This window comes from Netta rufina, assembly GCF_964035555.1.
Source record: "Netta rufina genome assembly, chromosome: 9".
NCBI lineage: Eukaryota > Metazoa > Chordata > Aves > Anseriformes > Anatidae > Netta > Netta rufina.
The window spans coordinates 25,945,444-25,973,148 of NC_140132.1; the positions used below are offsets into that span (position 1 = coordinate 25,945,444).

The 27,705-nt window shown below is 42.1% G+C and overlaps 1 protein-coding gene across 1 annotated transcript in view; it reads right to left on the reverse strand.

Annotated features, from left to right (window-relative positions):
* ARHGEF26 (Rho guanine nucleotide exchange factor 26) overlaps positions 1-27,499 on the reverse strand; it is a gene marked incomplete at its 5' end in the record, with an annotated part of 48,701 nt that extends 21,202 nt beyond the window's left edge. Inside the window, 6 exons of the mRNA XM_084292389.1 lie at positions 264-416; positions 14,199-14,359; positions 17,960-18,016; positions 23,538-23,683; positions 25,060-25,099; positions 26,480-27,499. Coding sequence (XP_084148515.1) covers positions 264-416; positions 14,199-14,359; positions 17,960-18,016; positions 23,538-23,683; positions 25,060-25,099; positions 26,480-27,499 — 1,577 coding nt within the window. The remainder of the gene's footprint in view (positions 1-263; positions 417-14,198; positions 14,360-17,959; positions 18,017-23,537; positions 23,684-25,059; positions 25,100-26,479) is intronic.
* Between the last annotated feature and the right edge of the window lie 206 nt (positions 27,500-27,705).

The window sequence follows — 27,705 nt, forward strand, 5'->3', positions numbered from 1 at the left end:
CCATGGCTTTGACAAATCTATAAAGAGAAAATTTATCAAAGAAAAGGGAACGTAACACAGGGCAACAAATAGGATTGGACTATGCAGCCAGGCATATTTTCACTCTCAATTACTTCAAAGGAACTTGTGCATGAAGAAAAGCTAAGCATGTAAGTACATGCTTTGCTGTAAGCCATAGGTTTTGCACCAAATACCATAGCCTTTGACTCCAGCTACAAAGGGGGGGGGGGTGATTTTGCAGTCATTTTAAAATTAGCTCTTACAGCAATTTCTGAAGCGTTCGTTGCTGATAGACTTCATTAGTGCAGTATTTTACATATGGATCAAACGTTGAAGCACTATGCTTTTCCACTATATCACTAATATCATCAATAAAGATGTTGTTCTGATGTCTTGCTTCAAGTTCTTTGAAGAACCTGTGAAAAAAAGCAAAGAAATTACTCATTCTACCCCAAAATAGTAGACTTTTCTTGCAACATTTTATACTTCACCTGATACAACCCATGGCTTTTATTACCTAATGACAATTTGAATGGTTTGTTTGAGGGTGAGATCATTCCTCCTTTTGGCAAAAGAGTGTGGGAAGTCTTTATATTATACATGTCAAAGGGTGGTGGTGTCACCTGGCAGAGCTCAGCAAAAGCAATGCTGGCAAATTACTTCCCATACTCTAGCTGCCAAAACCGAAAAAAGCCTTACTGGTCTGGTTGGACTGGAATTTCCAGAAACAGGGTTGAAAAGAAATGGAACAACTCCAAGCACAACATTAACACAGCACTTCCTCTTGTAATAAGGGAAGTGCAATACCAGAAATGTTCAAGCAAACAAAGTTAAGTGTGAACTGTTAAACTAGAGACAAAAACACACAGCAGGCTGAGCTTAAACAAGGTAGTCATGTACCATCAACTTTGATCCACCAATAAAACCAAACACAGACTGGGAACAGTGAAAAGAGAAACAGAAACTAAAATCCTCTTCTCCGTTGTTTGTCTTCTGCTCCATACCGAGTCCCTTTGGCCTCTGAAAGCTTCTCACTCATTCTTGCCCTTCTAATTTTACCAGGAAACAAATGCCTTTATTTCAATGCTGCTTATTAGAAACACTTTGACTCTCTGGGGGTGTAAGAGCTCAAATTGGCATTAGAGCTGTTGCAGGTCATTAAAATTACTTGCACTAACAGTCTGACATCAGTGCAATCACTAAAAAAAAAAAAAAAAAAAAAGTTGCTGAAAAATCTCTCTGATATCAGTCTTGTCTGAAGCCTTTACAAGATGCTTCACTAGAAGTATCCCAAACTCACTAGGGAAAACCAGCTAACAAAAACCTGCCACATAACACAGCAAAATAAAGGAGATACTTGGAACACACGATCTCGCATTAAGCTAAAATATTTTGAAACATTTTTTTTTTTAACCCTTTATCACATTTTCTCTTTACTAACACTGGTTGTTTAGCAACACAGGTTCACTAAATTTTTGTCCAGCAGGCTTAGAAAAAGACTGAACTGAATGATTACCAGATTCCCAAATGGTCAGTCACACAATGAAATGAGTATCTTTTTTTCTTGTTTCTTTTTGTTTTGTGGGTGTTTTGTTTTATTTTTCCTGACACACGCACTGCAGATTTATGGACTGATCCTTATGTATTGTCATTTAATGACAACCTGGACATTGCCTGCAAAGAGATATGACGCTGTCTGCTCTGGTTTATGGCTTTCTCCTCCCTTTTCCACTTAAAGAGGTACAGCAGTGTTTTTAATAGCACTGCCACTTTTGGAAGGCATAGTCCTGCAGAATCCTACCCTCCACCCATTTCATTTCAAAGCATGAGCTGTTTCAAGTTGTCACTAACTTGCAATATGCTATGTATGTGCTTTTGTAGTGCCTAAGAGAGCAGTCCTAACTGGCAGAGGATACCAGCTGCAGTGAGATCTCTCCTGCAATCCATGGACAGGGACTGCAAGCTAACAGTCAGCTTCAAATTTCCACCCAGCCTACAATTTCCCATGAACCACAATAGTCAGATCTCAACAGCTGACCACCATGAGCTGCAGACGACTGGAATTCATTTCCACTCTGCTCAGACATGTTTATAGCTGGAAGAATTTCGTCGCATACTGCCAGCTTTACTTTGCTCAGGAAATACTGCGTTTCTCCCTCCTGTACGCATGGCACACTGACAAAGTGTTTGACCACGCTGGACCAAGAACCTACACTTTTAAAATTTATCTGGCTCTTCATCAATGACATCAGTCACAGTCATTTTAGGGAACAGTACAAGTCTTGCACACTAGGAGATACTAACAAGAAAAAAGAAAAAAAAGCAGGCCAGAGGGAAGCAGCGTAGCCAAGTCCCATCCCCCCAGAACACATTATGAGAACTATTAACTCTGGAAATCATGCGTAGAAGTTTGATTCAAAGGTTATCTTTTTGGGCATCCGAACATGGAAAAACAGACACATAAAACCTTTTACTTAAAAGGTTAGGACTGATTCTTTCATAAAGATTTGTACTGAACAATTTAGTGTCAATTTAACCAACTACAAATTAATTGTACTCTGTGATTTTTATTTTTTGCTTAGGACCAGAAAAATCTATTTCAAGCGTTTGTTTCTGTTAAATACAGAACTTTTCTGGTTAGATCCAATTAAGTGAAAGTCAAACAGAATCAGAGAGAAAATGATTTCCTCTGTCCTGCCTGCGTTGTTTAGAAGAAATGTCCAAGTTGAAATACCCTCAAACTCTTCCTCTCCTGACGACTATGTGCCAAATTTAGAAATACAGATGCAATTAATTTCCTGTTTGTTTCTCTTTCTAGTTCAAGATCTAGAAACACTGAAGCACACACCAGTACCGGAGTTTGTCCTGTCCCTACAACAGGAGCTTCCCCCTCAGCGATCTGGAGGCTTGAGGTAAGGCTCTGCCCCTGTCTTCCAGCAGATGTTAAGAAGCTGGTGATCATCACGTGGAGCAACATCCTAATACTTGCTCAGGCAGTTTTCTTAAGCTAGCTTTTCCTACTCTTAGGCAGAGATTAAAGCAGTGCCAGGTATCCACAACTTCCTTAAAAACCCTAGTTAATTCAGCTGTGAGCACAGCAGTGTAAGCACAAGACTGCCTATTATTCCGCAAAAATCACCTTTGTAATTCACCTTGTCCATGTCCCTCTGCACAGCCTCCATACCTTGCTGAAGTCTCGGGTAAAAACGTAGTCTCCCTGACACATCACTGTCCAGTAACAGAAAAAAAAGTCACTGGAGTGAAATCAAACTGCAATTCCTCTTCTTCCACTTAGAGAGGAGCAATGATCAATTTCAAAAACAACGATCAATTTCAAAGAATTTCAGGTAATGGTAATAAAAATTTCCAATTTTTGCCTCCGCAAATGTGGATCTTCTCATCAGTGACAGATACTTAGCATCCACATCACAGATTAATTATTCAGAGAGAAGAATTTTGAATAGCAAAAAAATGGAAAAATTACAGCCTTATTTCCATAGCATTTTCATGATGAATCACAATCAGAGCTTTTAGAAACAAAATGGCTGAAAAGGAGAGTAATTAAAGTGACGGACTGCATCCACAGGTGTTTGAAATGAATCAGTTTGTGGGATTGCCACAACCTAAATAATGGAAAACAGTATGTATAGAGACATATTTATAAACCCCAAAGACTGCAAAGCTAACAGCCCACAAAAATGCCTTTTATCAGGCAATATCCACCAAGCATGTAAAAGGCCAAACAACAACGAAAAGATCCTGCCAACCTATTTTTCATTCTGCAGCAAGCGAACAACTTGCAGCAGGCCTACCCATGAGTAACTGTACTAATGGTAATCCTCTTGCCTTTTCAACTATTTACAGTATTCTGGCAGAAATCCAGAGCAATAAAAACGCCATGGCAACCCTGTCAATATATTCTGTTATAGGGAGATTCCTGAGATAGCAGTGAAGTGCTCATAGCATCTCATTCAATGGTACGCATTTTAAGAAAAACTATTCAATCAATTAATACCCACTGACAAATGAGCCCACAAAGAACACGCTGTGGCACTAGAAATGTAAATCTTTTTAATAAATTACGAAGACATCACAACAAGAGTCCTCATTTTAAAAACCTTTCCCATGCTGGACAAAGTCGGGCTCCCTGTCCTCAGAAGCAGCAGTGTGTATCTGCATGGCCCTGGGCCTGAAGAGTCAGCCGCTCGTTTACCACAGAACAAAATGATTTCTTTGATGTCACAAACAAAGAATTTATATGTCTTTTTGTGAAACTTTCTAACCACAGGAATGAAGCTGTTCCCATGTAACACTTGCTAAAATGGCACTGCTAACACACACAGCAAGCGAAGGCCTGGGAGAGCAGAGAAGAGGGACCAGGCAGGCGATCCTCGGGCTCTAAGCACCTGGGTTGTCACCTGCGATCCCCAGCTGGACAACATCCACCACCAGTACTCACAACTACTGCCTCTGTTGCCATAAGCAAGCAAGCTAACCAGTCCTTAAATTCGGGAAGAAACATTTGTTAATATAAAAACATGAACTGTACAGAAACATAAATTAACCGCTGCTTAGTCTGCAGGGAAGTGCCTCAGCCAGGGAACTCCACCACAGCCTGGAGGTGACGGTGATGTAGGGAGTACCCAGGAGACTCTGCAGAGGAAGGTCTGGGATCTGTCACTGTCACCTCCCCATCGGCCCAGCCACCCTCCTGCCCAGAGCGTGGCGTTGGCCTGCACTGGAGGGCGATCACAAATGCTCCCAGGTTTACGTTCCTCACAAGGGTGCCCATGCTGAGCTGGTGACGGGCTAACTCAGAGCTGGCAGAGACTGGGTCTGAGGTGCATGGTGCCAGGCAGTGCCGCTCTCAGCACCACACAGGCACTGCTCGGGAGCAGCGGTGCTGGCCACGGAAGAGGCTGAGGGCATAACAGCCGCAGGCGCAGCCAGCGAGGCCTAGCTCATGGGGGCTGCCTTGCCGGCTCGCCATGGCCTTGTCTTCACGCCTTCAGAGCACCAGCCGCTTTCCTAGAGAGCAGCAAGTGATATTACCCACAGCTGCAAACTATCATGAGTGCTTAACAGGAGGAAGAAAGTTGCAGGTTTTGATACTCCTGCACATAAAGCTATAAAAAGTAAGGATAAATGTCTGCATCCATCATTATCACGTTGATAAGGCCCCAGTGGAAGCTGTGGTACCACGCTGTGGCAGCCGAGGCTTCCCAGGTACAGCCACCACACAGACCAATCTCAGGCATCCACATCTGTGGGGAGTAACACCACGGGACTCGTCCATCTGCACCAAAGGCTTTCATCTCGCCAATTTAGTCCCGTAAAAGACTGCAGAGCTTTAAAGCCTCATCTAAACAAAGCACACTGACCCGACGAGGCATGAGAGGAGCCAAGGGAACACGCATACATCCTCCTGCTTTGACAGGCTTGCTAAACACGGCTATTTCTAGGCTTACTAACAACTTGGTGCCTTTTCAAAGCTACGCATTCTTCTTACACAAAAAGGGCGATGGCAGTTCTCTGGAACTAGGCTGACCACTGGAGTAGTTACTTCTTTCCCAGCCCCAACTAACAGACTGCTTCTTCACCCCTTATCAGTCTTTCCATAGGGAAAGCAGAGGGCAAGCTCAAATACCTGTTGAACATAAACTTCACTACCAAAATTATGCAGATAAATAGTTTTCTTCTTCTGTGCTTCCTGCAGCAACGGCAAATCTGAAAATCGGAGCAAGATTCATAAGCTGCCACCAGCACAAGCCCTGCGGGACCCAGCAACACAGGCAGAGAGGATCTGTGCAGGTAGCGAGGTTCACGTGAGTGGGGCTGTAATGCTCTGCAGGAAAGGCTGCATAACCACGGACTGGATAGATAGGGTTTGGTTACAGCTGGAAGGCTTTAAAATTTTAAGTACTGCTGCTCTACACAACAACTGTCTCTAAACACAAATATTCACATAAATAGCTCTCCCTGCAGAACTTAAGCCACAAAAGAAGAGCCAGAGGTTGCAAGAATTCAACCAGGAATGCTGCTGCTGGCACTATCTTTTTTTAAACAGAGAATATGTTCACATAATACGGTGATGGGTTTCGGTACAAACAAATATCATGGTCGATGGGAGCTTCCTGCCATAGATCTGGTGATGCCAGCTGCCACAGATCTTTCCTAACTTTTTTTTGTTCCTACCATGCTCTTTCAGATACATCACCACAAATGCCATCTCAAAATAAGGTATTTTTTTATTAGATGCCAAAACTTTCAGTTGCTGTAGAACACAAACTATCTTAAGTCACTGGTAGAGGGAAGATTTGGATTGTGTATGTTGTAGGTTATGTGTTGTTGTGTTTTTTTTTTTTTTCCTCTTATGACAAGAAGCTATAGAGTTTGTTAAAAAGTCATTAACTGAGCATGAGGTAGAGAAGTATGAGTTCTTAGGCTGAGAATCTCAGCGGGAGAAATAAGAAAAAAAGTATCTCCAGAAGTACTTAATGATAGAAACAAGAAAAACTGGACACAAAGTCCTAGACAACAGACTGTCAGAAGAGTTCTGACAAGTAACTTAATTACAATAGGAAGAGTTCCAAGGGGACCTCACAGTGAACCTCTCCTTATAAAACTCTGGGACACTGAGTTACGTACCATCTGTGCTGCATTTCCACAGGGAATATAAATTGACAGTATGGTTCTTCAAAGACAATTTTTTCGGAAAAAGACACAAGGAAAATTAATTTGTCAAAATAATTTTCACAGCAAAACACATGAAGAATACTGAGAGGACAGAGCTCAGATGAAGTTCTGAGTGCAAGTGCAGATAGGCTAAAAAAATTACTAAAATTCTCTTTAAAGAGTTAATAAGATTTTAATGGCCACTACTCAAGAATACTGACTGCTTTTGTTAAGTCAAAAAAGAAATAGAATTACCTTTCATCTGACCAACACTGCTAATACCATCAAGCTTTAGCCACCACCACAACAAATCAATAAACATGCACACATACAATCACGCAGTTGAGATGATCTGGCAATTTAGCTGACATTTTGAAGCAGAGTCATCTTTTGCTGATGAGGAAAAAAAAAGAACCAGAGACACTATCACATGGGAGAGACTGCACAGACCTTAAAAGAAAACACGAAGTAACCCAGGGAACAGGCGAGTGGTTACAGGTGCAATCTGGGTCTTCGCCTTTCCAGGTGAACCCAACCCTGCTACAAAGGGGGCTGAGCAGGGCTGTTCAATGCCTTCCCTGGACATGTAAATGCTCAAGCAAATTGAATCACGTTATTTCAGGGAAGATGGGGGCAGGGAGGGGTGTGGGGAAGAATGCATTGACAAAACACCCTGATTTACTCCAGAAAACTCATGAATAAAACTCATTACAAGAATGAGTTCCCCCTATACTTCAGTCAGTACTGGTGTTTCTAACGAGGGGACTTTCTTCTCTTACCCTGATCTTGGCAAATGGTGAGGGGACTTTCATCTCTTACTCTTGACCTTGGCAAGTGGTGGTCTCTTATCATGTGGTGAAAAGATGATAAATACAGGGTACATCTACACTGCCAAATAAAAAGCCCTAAAACCCAAACAAGATACTCAATGTACTGCTTCAGCATGCAATCATTCAGAAACAATCCCCTGAAGAGCCTACTCTGAGTAAAACAGGAGGTAGTAGCTCCAAGCACGTGGAAAACAGGCAAATCAGCTGCCTTCATTTTCTTCACTTTTTTTTAAAAAAAAAAAAAAAAAAAAAAGCTTCTACACAGTCTGTACTTTAACTACCAAAATGAGTAAACACAATCACTGAAATGATCTGAAGGTCTCCTTAAAATATTGCACAAACTATTACCATTTTAAAGGGATTAAGCTGTGTCTATGCAAAGCTTAATAAGCATTTCAAGATCTGTTGGGTAAAATACCATGGAGACAGGATGCTAGAAAGAAACAGGAAAACAATTACATTGTCAGCATTTAAATGACATCACAAATTACCTCTGGGATATATCAGATTTTGAGTGAATACAAATTTTATGCAACTAATATTTGAATTTCACTTATGCAGCACTGGAAAAAAAGAACAAAAAGTACACAACCAAAGGCAGTATAAGCTTCATGTTGATGTTTCTTGAAGATATCGCACAATCCATCTGAGAGAAAACACAAGTTTATTCTGGCTTCTAGCCCCATCTGGTTTTTGCAACTGACTCCATACACAGGCTCAGTTGACCAGTAAGATAAATGGCTGCAAATGCCATACACAAGGCCAGTTTCTGTTAAAAGTGAACCAACAGCACCAACACTTGTGAACCGTACACGGTGTTCCTGCAGACCCTCAGGAAGCCCCTTTGGAAATGACCTTTCACAGCACCTCAGCACGGGTGAAGGCACAGATCAGGCTGCCAGCAGAGAAACCTTGCAACCTAACACAAGAACTATATTGAATTTCACAGAGGACCACGAGTCAGACAGAAGGGAACCTCTAATGCATCCAGTTTTCTTTACTTTTAGCTGCATTCTTTCAGACAGATATCTGAACCAGAGAGCGCAATGGGCAGCTTGAAAGGGATTTTACACAGGACACGAGGGAATATACTGAAAAACACTTTTTCACTCTAAATCAATATTAGAGTAAAATGTTACTTAATATATATAATAAAACACTATTACTGTCCACTATTTTAAGAGTGGAAATAACCCATCCCATTGGCAACCCCTGCAGAGATCACTATCAACAGTAAATATCTCGGGCTGAGAACGTTTTCCATAGGTACCAGCCAAAAAATGCCTCCTTACGTTGGTCACAACCGTTACTGCAGGTGCCACGTCAGAGCCACTGGAGGGGAAAGCTTTGATCAGTCAGGGTTCCCAAGGGCAATTTGGAAGCAGGAGGAAGAGCACACTCAAACACCAACGAGGGCAGTGTCACCACTCTCCAGCCATCATGACAGCCACTGCACAACTACCTTGCTGTCGTTTTGTTCTCCTACACCTGGCAACAGCTGGCCGCGGTTTAGAGACACTATGAAGGTGATGGATGGCATCTGTAAACTTGGGGTATTCCTTTAGAGATATTTAAGTGAGCAATTTGAACTTACAGGCATTTCGTATTTTCTGGAAAACCGGGTATTTTCTCAAGGCACTTTTTGCATAGGTAATTGCTAGATATTTACTAAATTGTTATTTTATATACAAGTATAAAAATTTCTAAAGTCATTTAAAAGAGCATTTGCTCTCAAATTCTGTTCATCCAAGCTGAGGGAAATATGATTCTGTCCAGACTGGCAGTTCCCAAATATCGAAATCTTCAATCTAATCCTGTCTCAAATAATGAAGGTAAAAGAAAAACCACTGGGTCAGGCATCCAAGCACCAGCTGCATATTATTTTCAAGTTACTGTTTTCCTGCACTGCTAGTCATTTGCAAAGAACCATAGCACAGGTCAACCCAGTGAGTTTTCTCAGCTGCAGAAAGAACTCTCCAAACAAATAAGCCCTGGATATTAAAGCTGAAGAGTTCAGCAATTAGCGCTGATGTCTGAACCATGAGGGAGGCAACCTGAGGAAATACAAAAACAAACGAACTGTCCCAAGCCATCAATATGACACAAATGCCTAAACGTGTTCTGTCAGCAACTGAAATTTAGAGAAAAACAAATGGTGTTTTGGACTCACTGCTCTACAGTATGTCCTCTGGACTCCTTGGAGTCTCCTGACAATCAAAAATGGCCCCATCAGCAGCGCAAGGCTGGGAGAAAGGCAAAAATCACAATTTGTAAACTTAGCAGTGCTCTACATGTTGAAAAAAAGTCAGGTGTGCCATATGGTCTCAGTGGTCACCAGCACCTGCTGGGGGTCAATGAAATGCCCCGTCTTCGGCACATCACAGTTTGCCTGTTCCACCCAGGGTCTACTCTTAGTGTTTACATTTTTTCCCCCCCAGTCTCACAAAGAAGCTAAGTAACAAAATTCTGCATTCTCTTTAAGCAAAGCTTCTAACGCCTGGTTAATGCTATACAATGCACTAATGCTCAGTGCAAACACTTCTTAAACGCAGACCAGGACCATACTATCCCATGGGGAAAGACGAAGGTACATTACACATAAGGATACCAGAAACAGATGAAGCATTAAGGTAATTTACAGAAAAGTGATATGAAAAAGCTTACCTGGATCCTGACATGCCCACACACACAGAGTTAAGATGCTCAGATGAGGTGATAAGTGACCTCACAAACCCACACAGGCATCTCTATTGGAATCAACACACAGAGTTTGAACAGTCTGAACCTGTCCAAATGTGCTTTGTTCTTGCTTTTTTCTGCTAGCGCTAACCTTTTGATATTCCCTAAGCTTTTTGCCTTTTGCTAGCCTAATGGCAGAGAGAGAAACAAAAAGCTAAAGCTCTCTGTCCCCCTATAAATTTGCTGATTTGGCCTGTCAGACCAATTGTTCTCCAAGACATTTCTCTCATCTCCCTGCAACTCCCCGTTCCCAAGGCACGCTCTTGGGAAACTGACCTCTTTTGCACCACGTATTGAGACTGCAGAGTTTTTCTGACTCGTAAGATGGATCGTGCAGTATTCTCAGACTACACAAGCTTTTATTTCTGAATAAGCTGACCTCTGGCATACCGACCAGTTCACATCTCAATTTAACAGCTCTCACTGGCTCTGGATGCCAGTCGTGTGATTTCTGTGCTCTATCAGTTATGAGCTCTCACACTACACGTACAGGCAAATACACAATTAAAGGCTTCCTGAAGCCACCTTTCAGGATGTTTTAATACGCAAACACGATGTAAGCTGTACGGGCTTTTCAGACTCACTGTCAGAAACATTCCAGTGACCTCCTGAAAGCAGAGACCGTCCTTACTGTCTGTATTCAGCTCCTAACAAAGGCAGCTTTGTTCCATTAGAAACGGCCTTGCCATGCACTGCGAGCCTATCTTGGTGTTTCTGGAGAGCATCCATTAAACATGTTCTGAGTCAAAGTTCCTAGATACAGCTTCTAAGCAGTTGTGACTGAAGATGACATTTTTATCAGTTCATACTCTTCAGCTCCCTAAACCTTTGTCCGAGCAACCAAATCCACTGATAACTACACCCGTACCCTCGGAGTTATTTTGTCTTTTTAAGAAAGCTAAAGGCTGCTTAAAATACAGCACATGTGATAAATGTCCAAATTTAGGACACTTTTGTAACAAAACGATGAGTTTTGCTACCTTAGAAGAGCTTGAAAATGAGAAGTGGCAGTTAGCTTGGAGGTATTTATTGATAAAGAGGCTTTTGTTTGAAAGCCACTTGCACTATTTACACAAATGAAGCTGTAGAAAGTGAGCACTAAGTTTTGTTATAGCTTAACAGTATTGCATAACTCAGGAAACAAAATATGCTTTCATTTAAGTTTAAAAAGGAGTTACGAATTCTGTTTTTACTCCAAGTTATAGAAAAACAAGTTCTTAAGCCACTACGCTTCCCAGACAAAAAAGAATAAGATTATAATGTTAGGCTAGTGTGGTATTTTCCATTCTTTCCTTTTTCCCCTCTCACTGCCTTTGAAGACTATTAATCAAAAGGGTTTTAAAGAATTCCCCTAAAAATACTGCTGTCCCCTCCACCTCAGCTTTAAATATTTTAAGTGAGAAATTTAAAAGTAGGTTTAATGGGTTTGAAGGCTCATTCACTGAAAACACAGGAAAAAACAAATACCTATTTGCACACATAATTATATTAATATGTTCAGCTGTGTCTTCGAACCATCCCGAAGGCGCAGCAAAGTCTCCAGGCTCATTAACGTTTAGTGTCTATTAAGCTATCTAAAAAGATGGCAATTACCCCCTAACACATGATGTGGATGTAACACCAGTATTTGTCTAGCGAAAAATGGGCTCTAAATAGTTTACTTTTTCCAGTCACATTTCAGGTAAACAGAGGCTTAAAAAAAGTATTATTCCTTGAAAAGATGGACTTGGGTAACCTGTACTCCCTGACAACACCACCGTCGTGTAACTCTCCATCCTGGGGTGGGAATTACAAGCTGGGAAAATACCCAGCCTCTGTCTGAAGACCTTAGCTACGGGAAAAGGAGAGAAATCAAAAGGAATGTAGGGATGCTGAAATGTAGGGATACCCAGTAACTCCAAATGTACACCCATTATATGGCTCCTACCTTAGGTTTGTGCTTCACACAACTTATTAGACTCCCTAAATGCAGGTTTAATGCTAAGGAGTTCAGAAGTTCATGATTTCTACAAGGAAAGAAATGGGATGAAAGAAAGATGAAAAGGTGGAGAAGACTGACTCCAGAAATATTCCTAGCCTGACAGACTCCTTATCCAACCCCTAGCCCCATTTCTGAAAAGAGGCTGGTACTTTTTGTTCCATAGAGACAAAGCAAGGCTCATTTCAAGTTGTACGATGCCAAGAAGATCAAACAATATCTTAACGAGGCCAAGTGCATCCTTAAGCCTCATGCTTTACTTCAAACTGGATATAAGGTACAAGAAAACAAGCATGAACATTTTTATTTTTTAGTTATGTCAGCCATAGGAGTTCTCCTTCCAGTACTGCTGTAGATCACACCAAGGCACCAAGCAAACGATAACTAAACTAAACCTCATTAAACAACTTTTTGAAGAGTTTAAGGTTTTCATAACCCTGAAGTACGCTGTGAGTGCACACACATCTGCACAAGAAATTTTAAACAATCCCAGCAATAATTATTAATGATAACAAAAGAGGCTTCTCTGCATTTGTGTTGTGCAAGATCTGCCAACGTTTCCTTTTCATTAGGCCCCATTTCTACTGTATCAATTTCTCTTGTTATTGACTTCACACCGAAGAAATTAAAAAACCAAACAAACCACAGCGCAGCTCTGAGCATAAGACATGTTTCCTTCGAAAAGAAACCCGAGTCCCTGCTGCCAGGTGCTATGGCATGTGCAGCACTGTTCACAAGCAGCAGAACTCCTATGCTGTTTACATAAAAGATACCAAAGTCGCACACTATGCTGCACATTGAGTACTCAGGAGAAAGTAAACAGTGATTCAACTGATTAAGTTAAACACTGGCAAGTCAGTTCCTAAGGGCAAGTATGCAACTCTTGCTCAATTGTTAACAGTTTAATAGGGGCAGAGTAAGCTTAATTTCACAGACTGTAGAGACAAAGCACAACTGCTTCATGTATCAGCATCTAGCTTTGGAACTCTTCGGATGTGAAGGATGCTTACTCCTACTGAAATACACCATGTTCTTTCCATCCCTACCAATTTTCAGATAGATGTGCTATTAATTTATCTCATGAAATGAGAGTTCAAACACAGGAGCAAGGTGTGTCTGTCAGTCTGTCAAACTCACGTGCATGCTCACCATTATTTGTGTTTTACTTCTTCAAATGAGCATGACAGTTTTGGAAGAGATGGTTACCACTTCAAAATCATCTGAGATTCAAATAAGAAACTCACTTTTATGTTCACCTATTATCACGTTAAGTGGACATCTCTAGTTCATCCTACTTGTAAGCTCTCCTTACTAAACCAGCACAGCCAGAAAACAAACAAAACAAAATTAAACACAAACGTTCAACTTTAAAAATAGAGAGTATTCTAACACGAAAAGCTAAATTTTTCCAAATAAGAGCAATATGACTCTCGGAACACAAGCGTAGATGAGGCATGGCCTGAGTCTGCAATACTACCATACATCATAAATAGTACTCACAGCTCTGCTGTCCAAGGAGCTGGTTAGCTCCTCAGGTATAACAGGAAAATACACGTATAATCCAAATATAATCCAAATAAAGAGAGACTTAAATCATATCACAAAACCAGAATCTATGGTTAGTAAAATCAAAACCTTGGCTTTTGGATTATGTTAAGGAAATTTTCAGCACATAGATGTGGAGCACATAGATTACAGTGAGAGAGAGCCAAATTCCATTCTAATTCAATGACAGACCATAGAAAGCCAAAGATTCTGAATATTCAACAAGTGTAACATTTGACTTCTCATTCTTAAAGTGTTAGGCATACACCTTTTACTGAAGTTTCAACCTTGTGGCTGTTGCTCTATTTTGTGATAACACAAAAACCACAATTTTGTATACAACATCTTATTACGAGCTTGAAAGAAATTCTGACAACTATTAGTAATCGTCAGATATAATTAATAAAATGTTTTTGCGTTTCTACACTTACTTTTTACTTGCTTCGTAAACATCCGTAATATTGGAGAACAGGTGATGGCTCTCCGTTTTGGTCATGGTGAGGCTCAGTTCTCTGGAATTTTTAAACATCCGGATCAGAATCTCCAGGCTCAGCAAGTAAGAATGCTCAGAAGATATCACTTCAAATATTGCCTGCAAAGTGGAAGGGCGAAAGAAAAGACTTACTATTGACTAGGTGGGGGTAGGTTTTGTTTAGTTTGTTTTAAGGAAAATGTGGAGAAGGGATGCAGAGAGAAGTTGTTGGATGTAAACTAGAAATTGTAATGCAAGCTTTCATTTCCATGAGAGTTTTATCATTTACCTTTGGAAACTAATGATTTCACGCTTGAAAAAAAAAGTGTGTATTGAAAAGACTTTTCACTACAACTGCAAACAGTGTTCGAGGACAACAACTTAACACCAGCTGTGATCACTCCCTATTCATACCCATGAGAGTTTGTTTTGTCTTAAATTTACAAACATGTCCATTTCTGTGGTCTGCCTGGAAGCTTCACATTGTAATACTGCTGCTCACCAGCCAGAATTAGCTTTTGCTCTCTTAAAAGAGAAGCTGAAAAGTTATTTACTTAAAAAGTATTTGCTTCCCCAAGCATCTGCAGAACAGCAAAATTCCAGCTTTAGTCATCTATCAACACTGATGCCGTGGAGACTTAACACATGAAGTTAGGAGCAGGCATACGAGAAGCTGAGATATCTGCGGCTGGGATAGGAGCCTGGAGGCCGAGCAGCCAGGAGGGGTGGCCGCCTCCATCTGCTTTAGTGATTAGTGAGCAGACAGCAGGCAGCTAAGGCTGAGGGGCAGACCTCCAGTACTTCCCCTCACCTCCCCCTGAGGACTTTCTCTCCAGTTTGTCATCCCACCACTTAAGGACCAAAGGCACTGTAACTTCCATCAGCTGGCTGGCACACAAAGCAAACTTCTAGCAGACTCCTGGACTTTGAAATCCACGTACTTGTTCCAGTGGAAATTTTATTCTCTGACATAGAAACCCCTCCAGCTTTTAAGCATCTTTTACCTCTCTAGGCTTGATTTGCTGTTAGTCTGCTGGAGTTCTTGTACATACAGAGTGGAAAAAAAATAAAACTCTGAGACCACTTTTGTCATAAGCTCCAGCAAGCCACATTTTGTCATCACGTTACTAACACAAAATACCATCCACAGAGACAATACAACTTTGCTCCCATTATTACCTGCACATATAATTTCATCGGTTATTTGCAGTTAACTTCTCCAGGCATCCTTAAACCAAAGGAGAAGTACTCTGGATGCACTACTGCAGAGCTGAGTACCTAGCGATAATGCCCATGGCTCTGCGGAGGGGGACAGAGTGTCTGCAGGTGACAGCCTACAAGAGGAGTTCACTTGGACGTCTGATGCATGTGCTCTAGAGAAACCCTGATCTCCCCCAGTCAGGTATAAAACCAGAAGAGACCACAGGCATGCTGAAGGCAGTCCTCCTGAATAATCCCGTCTGCCTCTCACGCTTCTCTCTGCTGTGCCCACAGAGAAAGGATTTGCCTCGAGAGCGGTGCAGTGCTTTGACTAACTGCTTTCCATCCAGGCAGCTTTCAACACAGGAAGAACATACAGACTCCCATTGTTTTTTGGAGGGGCTTTGTTTATGCTTCTACTGAGGGCCCTCATAGACTTCGTCCAGTTTGGTGACAGAAAGTCATTAGCACAGTCAGAAATAAATGGGACATTTTCTTCCGATGTCCTAAGATGGGAGAGGATATCCTCTTACCCGTGACCCAAACATTTCAGAGGATAAAAAAGGATTAAGAAATGATCAACTTTGACATATATAACCGCACCACGATCACAGGCTGTGGTGGTATTTACCAGCTGCTTGCTAACAGTGTCTGAGTGACACATGAAATTATGTTGTGGTTAACTTGGTTTTTATCAGCACGAGCAGATACTTGAATTCTGATGGGCACTCTACAGAACTTAAGAGACCAGAAGCACACTGGAGTTTGTAGACATGCATAAGGTTAGAATTTCCAGCTTGCAAGAAAACTGGAGTGTCTATTGAAAATTATTTCAGTCCATATCAGTCTATACATATATGATGCATTTTCTTTAGATGAAAGATGCAGAGGTCCAAGTCAGTAATGTTTGGTGAAAGATGGGATGCCTATGAATGCTGGACATTGGCGTTTAATCGAGGTATAAACAAATACATTTTTCTGTAGTGACAATATATTATGATAGCCAAAATAATGCAAGACTAAAAAGCAATTTAAATAGATAATAAAATAATCAATAAAAGGCAATTTAAAAGAAATAAAGCAAAAACACGATAGCACAACCAAGTCTTAAGAATATTTCTTTGGGTTCTCTCTGAAAGGATGGGCCTCTAATATTCAAATTAAAAAAAAAAAAGCCAAGCTGGAAACATTTCTGATAACATTACAGACCTCATATTTAAAAGGCATCTAAAGAACTTGTTTTCTCTGAAGAGATGTAAATCTGGCTCCAGGAAATGTTGACTAAAGGCTTCTAAAGGCTACGACTGAAATAAATGCCTTGTGTTTCAAAGCTTTTCAGCAGGAGGAGACAGAAAAGCAGAACACATAGCCTGAACTGCTGCACAGCTGACAGCCCCCAAAAGCAGAAAATAGTCAAGAAAATGTAGGATTACTACAAACAAACCAACCCCTACTGTCTCATCATGTATATGCAATACATGTCTGTATTGGGGTGAATGGGGCTTTGGGCAACCTGGGCTGGCGGGAGGTGTCCCCGCCTGTGGCAGGGGGGTGGAACTGGTTGATCTTTCAGGTCCCTTCCAACCCAAACCCTTCTGTGATTTTATGATGCATGGAAAACCCCAGCTGGATCTCATCTGGCTACATTCACTGAGGTATGTCCTGAAGGAAATTTTGGAGCAAATTACCATAGCAGGTAATTCTACAGCGCTGCTATTAAAAAAACAAAACAAACAAAACAAAAACTAAGAAGAAAAAAAAAAAAAACACCGCCTTTTTTCCCCCTATTAAAGGACATACCTCAAGAAATGCAGGTATCTAATAGCGGGCTAGGTCAGGCTATTCTTTTCAACACCTCTCATTCATTGTGACATAGCCCCTGTAAGTAAGGAAAGAGGGGAAAGCAGATAAAGAGGACAAAAGGTGCAAAAAAGAAACAGAGAGGGACAGAGACAGAAAGGGACAGAGAGAAAAGATAACTGTATCAGTTACTGCTGCTGTACGGATGCTCCTACTTCATTTCAGTGTGAAAGACATACATTAGTTACACCAGGTGCACACTACTGATGTTCAGAATTGTTGACAGGATTAGTTACAACTAAAGGGCACTGCAAAAAGTTGTTTTATCTGCCACCTCCTACCCTCTGTGAATGCAGGTTTAATCTTACACCTTCCCAGTCCAGCACAGAACAGGGTTGCTTCTGTCCAATACTGAGTAGCCATCAGCCAGGCTACACCTGCTGCAGTGAGCGTACCCAGGAACCACTCCAGCAAGACCTGCAGGTGTTGGCAGGAGACATGCAGCAGGGATCTGTGCACATCAGCAAGAGACAGGTTTCATTTCTTTATTCTCCCTTGAGAAGACAGCATGCTTCACCCTAGGACAGGAAGCAGTGTGTTCAACTTGCCTCCTTATGAACAAATACTGAGTATTAAATCAGGCGTGCGTGTGACAAAACAAAAAGTTAACAATAGAAAAAGTTATCAACAAAAAAAGAATGTGTTACTTCAAAAAAGTACCTCTTGTCTTTTTCTTTCTTCCTGGCTGATTGTTTCCAATAACCCATTCTTTTTCACCTAAAAAAAATAATAGTTTTTAACACATTTTGTAGAAAACATATAAAGTAAACAAAACCAAACATGGAGAACTATTAAAACACTGCACAAAGAAACAACAATTTCAGCACTGAACTAAAAATTCAGATAAAGAATCCATCCACTTCTGAAGACAACGAACCATGAGAAATAAATTTTTAAACAGCTGGATGTTTATAGTATTTATCCAAAGAACAAAAAAGTCATTAAGAATTACTACAGGACACACAGAGAATTACTACAGCAACAGCTTTCCCAGCTGAATCACTGCCACCCTGCACAGCCTTCCTGGATTTCACACACACACTGAAGCATGAAAATTGTTTTCTCCTTTTAAGACAGATGTCTTGATTGATACACATTTATCATAAGGTTTATTTTCTGGTTGGCCTGAAACATCTTAGCATCTTCATTTGTGAAACAAACACACCTAAAGGTCTTTCAGGCAGGTAGTTTGTTGACCAAGAGTTATTCTGGAGAAGCTCCATCTTTACTCTAAAGAGATATGCAAAGTCCTGAGTAAATACCTCTGTGTTTTTACCATCCTCAGCCCTACAATGATATTCCTCCTCCCTCTGCATCCTACAGCCAAATCAGCCAAGATGTTTGCCCCAACTCCCCACACAGGACCGTCACGAACGCCAGCCTGAGCTGCACACCCTGCAGCTCGAGGCCAGGTGCTCGGCTACCGCACACCACGCCACAGACCTGCTAAGTTCATCCCTTCCCAGGGTGATTCATCCCTTCCCAGGGTGAATCGAGGGCAACATGCCATTTAGCAGAACATTAAAAAGCACAGGAGGGCGAACAACAGGGGAGGACTGGCTCTGTGCGTTTCCTAGAGGACTGATTGACCAGCACAGGACACCAACCAGGCGGTGGGGAAGAGCCCAGGGCACAGCACTATGCGTGGAGCAGCAGCGTGGCACAGGACAGGGTACTCAGGCACTCATCAGACTTAACAGATGCGCTTCCATTCTCCCATTTCCTTTTTGGATTTCTCCAAAAGCTCCTGACGTACTATCCTCAACAGCTGCTTCTTCTTCCTCCACTCGCTCCTTGGATTTTAAATGATTTGTAATTTTATTCTTGCATACCAGCCACCACAAACCTGGATAGCAGGCTCAGCAGTAAGATGGCATAACATTAAGGGTGCTGCACTCCAGTTTGCAGGCACGTTGCTTGGTAATACATACTTACAAAGAAAATGTAAATATCCCAATGTATTTGAGCAATTGCTCTTTTGAATATGTTACAGGTTCCCATGCTCACCACGAGCATACACTTCTGAATACCAAGCCAGAACTAGTTAGCTGACTTTCTACTAAACTACCTTTCAGTCAACAGCCTGAAAGCTTTAAAGCACTCATGAGGAAGTAAAATGTCTTTTTTGGATGCCATGGAGGACTTTTCTAAAAATATGCTGACACAGGAAATACCTATGAAGATATCCAAGAGATTACAATGCTTCCTGTTAATATAGCAATTGTAAATTTCCAGTGAGAACAATGTGGCAACTGCTAAATTTATGTTCCAAAAACATAAGCTGTGTTTGTGATTATCATCTAGTCATACATGTGTGCGTGCATTTGAGGTGGACGTATAAGTTAGTTGTAGAAGCAAACAGCTCTAGTTTACGCACTGAATTAACTGCAAAGCTTCCAAAAAGGAGGAGGCCCAAATACAGAGATTGCTTCTGGAATACTCTAAGAAAAAAAAAAATCAATTCAAGTTTCCAAATCAAATCAAGTGTCCAAAGTGTATTAGCTGAAAGACTAAAAAAAATCATATTTGTGATGCTATGCCATCAACAATGACTTAATATAAGCTAAGAAGATAGCAAGAAAAAAAAAAAAAAAAAAACTCAGAGGGAAACACTCCAGCTACTACTGCCGTCTCCCCATCAGGCTGGACAGCTTTCTTCCAGAGGCTCAGACATGACTGATTCAACTATGGCAAGGAGGAGGAGGAAATGATGAAAAGAATGAGGGGTTAACTCTGCAGTTACTTACAAGAACTTCCTCTAAAATAAATAGCTACACAGAGGGGAAAAAAGAACTTACAAGAAATATTTTAGAAATATGCTGGAGTGGCTACACCATAAACCAAAATGAACATAATCCTTTTGACACTGAAGGACAAGGGAGCCCTGAAAATCCTTGACAGTAAAAACACGTAGTTTTGTTTGATACCACAGAGGAGAAGCAGCCGTGGAAAGGTCACAGAGCAGCTCAGAAGAGCAACCTGCAGCAGCTTTTTGAGCGGCAGAGAAAAATCTCTATCATACTTGTTGCACACCAGAGAAAAAAGATCAGAAAATGAAATCTGATGAGTATTTGTGAGAACCTGAGCAGCATGGGCAGTCCAAACGAAAAGCAAACATGCACCATACTCTCTGGGCTCAGAGGTAAGGAGCTGGCAGGACAGGCATTTACATTCCCAGTCCAGGCAGATGTGGTGGAAGCCCCCAAAGCAGCTTGTGGACATACACAAAACCTGAGCAGCCACAGCCTGGGACAGCTGATCCCAAGCCAATGTCCCTTCCAGCCTAACTGAGCCTGTTGCTCTCTGCCTGTGAAGTACACACCATTATTATCCCGAATGGACTGCTGCATTTGTTGGGAATTAAATACATTTAACCTGACACACAAGGTAGTATCAGTGCATTTGATCTGCAGTGAACTCCAACAATATACTGCAAGAAGCTTTTGGAATGTATTTTTGGAAATACTGTTCATTCTTCCCAAATTAAAATTTTAAAGGAACAGATGAAAGCTGGAAGGCACAGAGACAGCAGGTAAGCTGGCCCTTAAACTGGTCACCTGCTCAGCCCCTGCCTGCTGCCTTATCTGCCGCAGGAACCCAAAGAGGAAGAGGGGTCAAGAGAGCAATTTGAAAGGAACTGGGTGTAAACACCACCCTACTTCAGAGTCCTTAAATGTTCTTTGAACAGCTCAATTTTACTTTCACAGGTGTCTGCATGCTGCAAGAGGTGAGGAAAAGCTTTTTTAATATAGTCTAAAGGCTTCGACAACTCCATACATGAAGGCTTCACAACCCCTCACCCCCTCCAGTAGCAAGCCTGGTCGGAGCTGCACCAGCTGTCAGGCCTGGGCTGCCCAAGAAACCACCCACAGAGATGGGGTAGTCGCTCTGTTGTCCTTCCCCCCCGATTTCCTAGCGTATTCACTGCTAACAAGTACCATAAACCCACCATGCTTCTTCCCTACCACACGCTGAAACCCAGTACTTGGACATTCCCCAGCAACCTCCTGCCACAATTCAGCACTCCTGTTTAACACGCGATGACAACACATAACTTTTCCAGAGAGTTGTAAACAGAGACGCCGGGAGCTCTGCAGGTTCCCACACTATTTTCACAGTGCACTACCTTTTCCCATATACTTCCCACTTCGAGCCTTGTAAATCAAGTAAGGACACTAAACAAGTTTGCCACATTCGAAATGGGAAAGAACAAGTCTGGTTCGTGTAACCGTAAGCATGACACACCAATGGTTCTCTGACTGAGCCAGTCTGTGTGCTGCTTTGGTCTCAAGACAAATTAGTGTTTTCACAATTATTATTATTACTGAATATCATTCTTTCCGGCTCTTGAGTATTTAACTGCTAGTTTGCCTAGAAGGCAGAAGAATACTAATTTGACTTCATAAGAAACCAACTTTTTTGTAGTATTAAGCAAAATTAACTGTATTTCAAATACTCAATTTGTTGAAAGAAAATTCAAAGCAAATATTTTTAAAACCACTTTGTCTTGGCTTCTTTATAATTATTGAATCAATGAGGTATTCATATTTCAATACCTTGAACTGTCAACATCTCTCAGACAGCTCTGCTAAACAGTCTAGCCTGCAGAGCTCATTCAGCCTTAGTTACTCGTTTATTAGGGTATACACAGCTAATGGCCCCAGCTGTCAAATACTTTAGGTGACCATGTGGTATGATAACAATCCTTTCCTATGTCATATATAGAGATGAGAGGTTCTACATTCTACAGGTTACAAAAAATAAATTTATGGCTATCCCCAGAAACCACAGAAATGATCAAAAGATAAAATTAACCATAGAAACACAGAATTTGTACTCTTTGGTCTCAAAAATATGCATACCAGGAAAGCCTGCAGAATTATCACTCAGTATCATTGATTTTCCAGCTTAGCAGCAGGGATGCTAGCAAGATCACAGTAATGATTAAAAGAGCTCAATGCTACTTTGTTTAACAATGCTAAGAAAAACCCGCTGCATGTGCTAAATAGGCTTTGCTAACAAAAGCAGAATACTACCATCTGAATAGCTTTTTTAAATGCTTTCCATTACATATATGCAGTCAATTAATTTAGAGTTGGCTTGTAGCAACTGCGAGCATTTCAGCAGAAACTTGTTTGTAACTAATTAAAGCCTTTAACAGGATTCACATTTTTAGTGAATTATGGTGTTTTCTTACTTGTTTTTTGTGTTTTTTTTTTTTAAAAAAAAAAGAATTGCTAAATTTGTGTCTTAGCAAGCAATGCAATTGAGAAAGTTAATTTTATAGTCTTGTTTGTAAAACAAAGACCAATAACTGATCAGGACTTTCATATTGTTCTTATAAGATTGCTACTTAAGGTTTGATCTCTACTACTCCCAACTTATTGAAGGGAACCATAAAGCACATATTCCACTTCAAGTTTACATGCTGTTAGGAGTTAAATCTACCTTTTAAGGCTTTCTGGTGGTGCCTCATTCAGAACAGCCCGATGCAGTGATGCACATTAGCCTAAGTCCTAGCTTTTCTAGGACCTGCACTGGCATGGCTGCCACCACTATCAGGCATGGCCTAAGCCACCATTTCTGGGGACTGTGGAAAGTAGAAAGGCTTATACTGAACATGCAAACAAAAGAGGTGTGCTTGATTATTCCATCCAGCACATATTTAAAAATAAAAAAAAATAAAAAATGTATCTTAAAGGCTAAGATTATGAAATGCAAAGGAATTTGGGTTTCAAAGTTCAATTTAATTTCACTGTAAACTACATTGACATTTTTTCTTGTTAATTTCAACTCAGATCCTCTAACCAGTCTGCTGCCTGGCCACATGAGCCTACAAACACTTGTGCCAGCAAATGAAAATGGGAGATGTCAGGGAATCAGGGAAAACTATTCTGGCAGGAACATGAGTCTACACCTACTAAAACTGATGGAGAAAACATGACTTATGCATTTTTAAGCTGCTGGAGTTACTTTACACAAAACCTCAGTAAAAGCTAAACTGAGAGCCCAAGATTTTGATTGGTAACGTTTGAGCAGTTGCAAATCTGTTGCTAAAAGAATATCCAGAATACCTTGTGTTGGTAAGAGAACGTACCACCTTGTATTTTGCAAAAAATACAAGAAGGGAAAAAAAGAAGAAAAACTTCAGCTGAATATTCCAGTAGCAAGTAAAAAGACTTGTTTCAGTACAGTCTCAGACACTGTTTGGCTGGCTGTGCAATGACTTAATACTCACAACTGACAGCTGACTCCACGTTGATCTCAGGGGCTTATAGTGAAAAACAACCTTTTCATCTGATTTCTGCTCTCGGGGCTCAGACTCTTCATCAGAATCTATGTCCAGCGCTTTTTCTTTATAGTTCTGATATAACACATTGTTTTCTATAAAACAACAACAGCATGTCATTAATTGCTAGAAAGTTAGCTTAGTTGCTTTCAAAAAAAAAATTAAGTAACATTTAAACAATGAAAGAAACGAAAACGTCAATGTGCTGTTCACAAACTCCAAAAGACAAAGATAGTATCTTATTTAGGATGGACAATGGTGCAGTACAGTAACAATGGATCACTGTACCACTACCAAAAAAGATCCACACTGACTGAATTAAAGAACAGATGTGTCCTTTGTCAAGAAAAAACAGACAACAATTTTTTCTTCCTTGGTTTGCTGTACAATGTTTCATAATTAGCCAGCAATTTAAGAACGGAACAAGCGTGTCAGTGGAGCAGTCACTAATCCGGAGGTCTGGCTATTTTAATCGGAAGGACCATTGTAAGTCCAATACACGTCTACTTTTATTGCCAACTTTAAACCCTCTCTTCGCACTTTACTAAGTGAACTAAATAGCCCAAACTTCAGAAATCTCAAGTCAAAACTATTCAAAACAGAAACTTCAAAGGTTGCTTGAATAAGCATGGGGCCTATGAATCTGAAAATGAAACGTGCTTTTCACCTGTTCCAGTACTGCCAGCATTAAGTCAGTTACAACAATGGCAGAGACAGAGATGTGAAGCGTTCCCTTCCCATTTCTCATGAGGGTGAAACTGCCACCACACATCCATGGACTTACTGCCAGGCAAGTGTTTTTTTTTTGTGCTGAATTACTGGGAAAAGCAGCGAACTTGACAAAGCTCTGAATTAATGAATAGCATGAAAGGGCAGATACATGGGCAGTGATCCTCTGACACCTGAACTTGAAGGCTAGGTAGCAAGAAAAGTAAAGGATTAAGGAGTCAAGGAATTCACTCCAGCGGTCCCAGCATTTTTGATTATGACAAAGAGGGGGAAAAAGCTGCATTGACCTTGAACTTTGAGAGAAACAGTTCAGGGATCTGCTGCAGGGGATGACCCTCAACCTCTACGCTGATCCACAAAAGCTGTCTCACACCTGGCAGGAGTCACAGGAAACAGGCAGGAAGACAGTCCCAACCGGAGGGAAAGCCTCACCTATGTAATTCCATAGAGCTGTAAGGGCTGAGATAGACACATCAACCAATTCTTTTAAGAGGAACAGGAGTCTAATTTGAGAAGATACCCTTCAAACAAAAGCATGTTTGTAACCTGCCATTCCATATTCATCAAAATATTCATTGAAATATACCCAGTGCCAAAACTATGGTTCCATATTATGATCAATTTACTGAAAAACAACATACTTAGTCTTTGACCAAGTATTAAAGAATTGTGCAAAATGGTATTTAAGTTCACTTCTCTTGTAATTGAGCATCCCATCAAGTCTGTACAGAAAAGGGCTTACCTTCCCCATCAAATGTCCCTTGTCCTTTCAGCGTCTTCTTCTAACAAATTTAAGAGGAAAGAGATATACACATTAAAAGAAGAAAAATAATCAACAATAACAACAACTTCCACTTTATTCCAAATTAAAGGCCTTAATCTATAAACTTGTTATGTTGGAGAAGTATTTGTGGAAACAACTGTTTCATCAGAGAAACTGAAAAGCTACCACCGATTTTTCTATGCATATGTTGTTTATATATTTGTCCTGAATGTTTTATTGTTTTTATGCTTTCAAAAGCACAATACATACTAACTTTACAAGAGCTCAGCGAACTTGTAACTCATTTCACTGTCTCTGGGCTTTGCTGCAAGGCTCTAAGGTGATCTGAGGGGATCTGAGTAGCTGTCTAAAGCATTCCATACACTCTGCAAAGAACAACCACATTAGGCATTTTGTAAATGAATGTTTACAAAATGAGCAAGACAAACCTTTGAAATACAACAGTTGTTTTGGTGCAACAATCTGGGTCTACATAGTCAATTTCAAAAGTGCTACTGGCAGAAAGAGCTTTGTGTGTAAAGACAGGGCAATATCACAGCAGCCTACTTTAAACAGCTTCTTACTGTTACTGATAAATGTCTACTACCAAAACCGTACCAAAAAAGCTCCTTTCTCAGTAGTTCACAATTTGATCTATTGCTATTTCACCACTTGTCCCATTTTCACAAAAACTTCTGTAATTTTTAGTTTGGCTAAAAACTGTCAAAAAGCTGATAATTATTTTAACAGGTACAGCACTAGCCCTTTGCCTGGAGTACTTTATAACACATTTCCAAAACACTCTTCGGAAATTTACCAGGATGTTTAAAAAAAAGTAACTTGCAGGTTTTGGAATTAAGCCACAAAAAAAGATAATCAAAGTGGCTCTGTCAATTTAAAAACCAAACTCTGATTTTTTTAAGTACTTTTACAGTAAGGTCTCAGCCAGCGTAGGGTGTAAGTTTATTTTTCTGTCAGTCCATTTTCTCTTACAGCCAGGACATAATAAACTCGATTTGACTCTTTTTTTTTTTTTTTTTTTTTTCCTGTTTATACGTTCTGGGGAACAGGTTTTATAATATCAATTTGATTGTGAAACTAAACCTAAACGTGCTGGGGAATCCAGCAGGAAATGCAAGCATGAGGCTGCTATTACCACATTTTTGAGCTGCCTAGATTTCAACAGAACTGTGTCCCTGAGGTCTCTGCCACTTCATTTTGGAAGCACCACTCGTATAAGTCATCTGTGGGACTCATCAATGACTACAAAAAGGCTGTTGCTAGCAAAAAAACAGGAATAAAAACAAGCACTTATGGACAACTAGAGAGTGCACCCTGTTCTAGCATGCAGTCTACAACACTCAAAGCGATCTGTCACTCACTGCTCAGCACAACTTACCTTTGTCCTCCCCAAGCTTGAGAATTTCTCTTTATCTTCAACAACCACTTTAAGGATGGGCTGAGACATCCTGTTCTTTTTCTTGAAATTGGACGAGCTGTCGAAGTCGATGCCGCTCACGACGGCTCTGCGGTACGAGGTGGAGCGCAAGCCGCGTCTCAGCGCCCCCGGGCTGTCCAGGTCCCCCTCGGCCTCCTCCTCGGCGTCGGCTACCAGGGGCACGCTGAGGCTCTCCACCATGCTGCGGACCTTGAGCACCCTCCTGTTCGCCTCCGCATTGTGGCCGCCGCTTTTGCTCGTCACCTTTATCTCGGACGCCAAGCTCTTGGGGATGATCTGCTGCTTGCCCACTTTGAGCGCAGCGGGGCTGTTGGTGCTCAGGACGACGGCTGGCTGCTCCGGGAGCTGCCCCTCGGGGGCCGGGCCCTGAGGAGTTAAGTCTTGCTCCGGGGAAATCGCCCGGGAGACGGCGGCGGGCCCCGCTGGCACTTGCTCGGGGTTCTTATAAGGCTGCCCGGGCTGCTCGCCGCTCGGGGAGCGCTCATTTCCAGCGGCCGAGAGCTGCGGGCCGGGGCTTGCGGCGCTCCGGTGCCGCGGGCTGGGAGCCCTCCGGGATCCCCGAGCCGGCTGCCGGCCCTGCGGGGCGGCCGTGCCGTTCTCCGCGAGCCCGAGGGGGCCGGCGGGGACCGGCGACGGGAGGCGAGGGGGCTGCTCGGGGCAGCCGGGGGGCCGCAGGGTCCCGTTGGGCGCCGGTGCCGGCTCGGAGCCGGAGCCGAAGCAGGGGGGCGCCGTCCGGGGCGAGGCACCGGGCGGGCGGGTGCTGATGGTTTCAGCGGGCTGGGTGACGGTGAAGGCGCACCTGTCCTCCACCGGGAAGTCGGTGACGAGCACCCCGCTGGGGCTCTGGTACGACTGCGGCCGCGGCTTGCTCCCCCGGCCGTGCTGCCGCGGCGTCGCCCTCCTCTTCCACAGCGGCGCCGCGCTGCTGCCGCCCAGCTCGGCCTCGCTGCCCCCGTCCATCGCCGGCTCCTCGCCGCCGCCTCCAGGAGGAAGCAGCCCCACGGCTCGGCTCGGCTCAGCGCACCGCCAAAACCCCGCACGGCAGGCGCAGGGCCAGCGGAGGAGGGGACGGCCCGGCACGGGCAGGAGCTGCCCCGGCTCGCCCGCACCCCCGGGGCCGCGCTCCCCGCCGCCGGGCTCCGCTCCCACCTGCGAGCGCCCCGCTG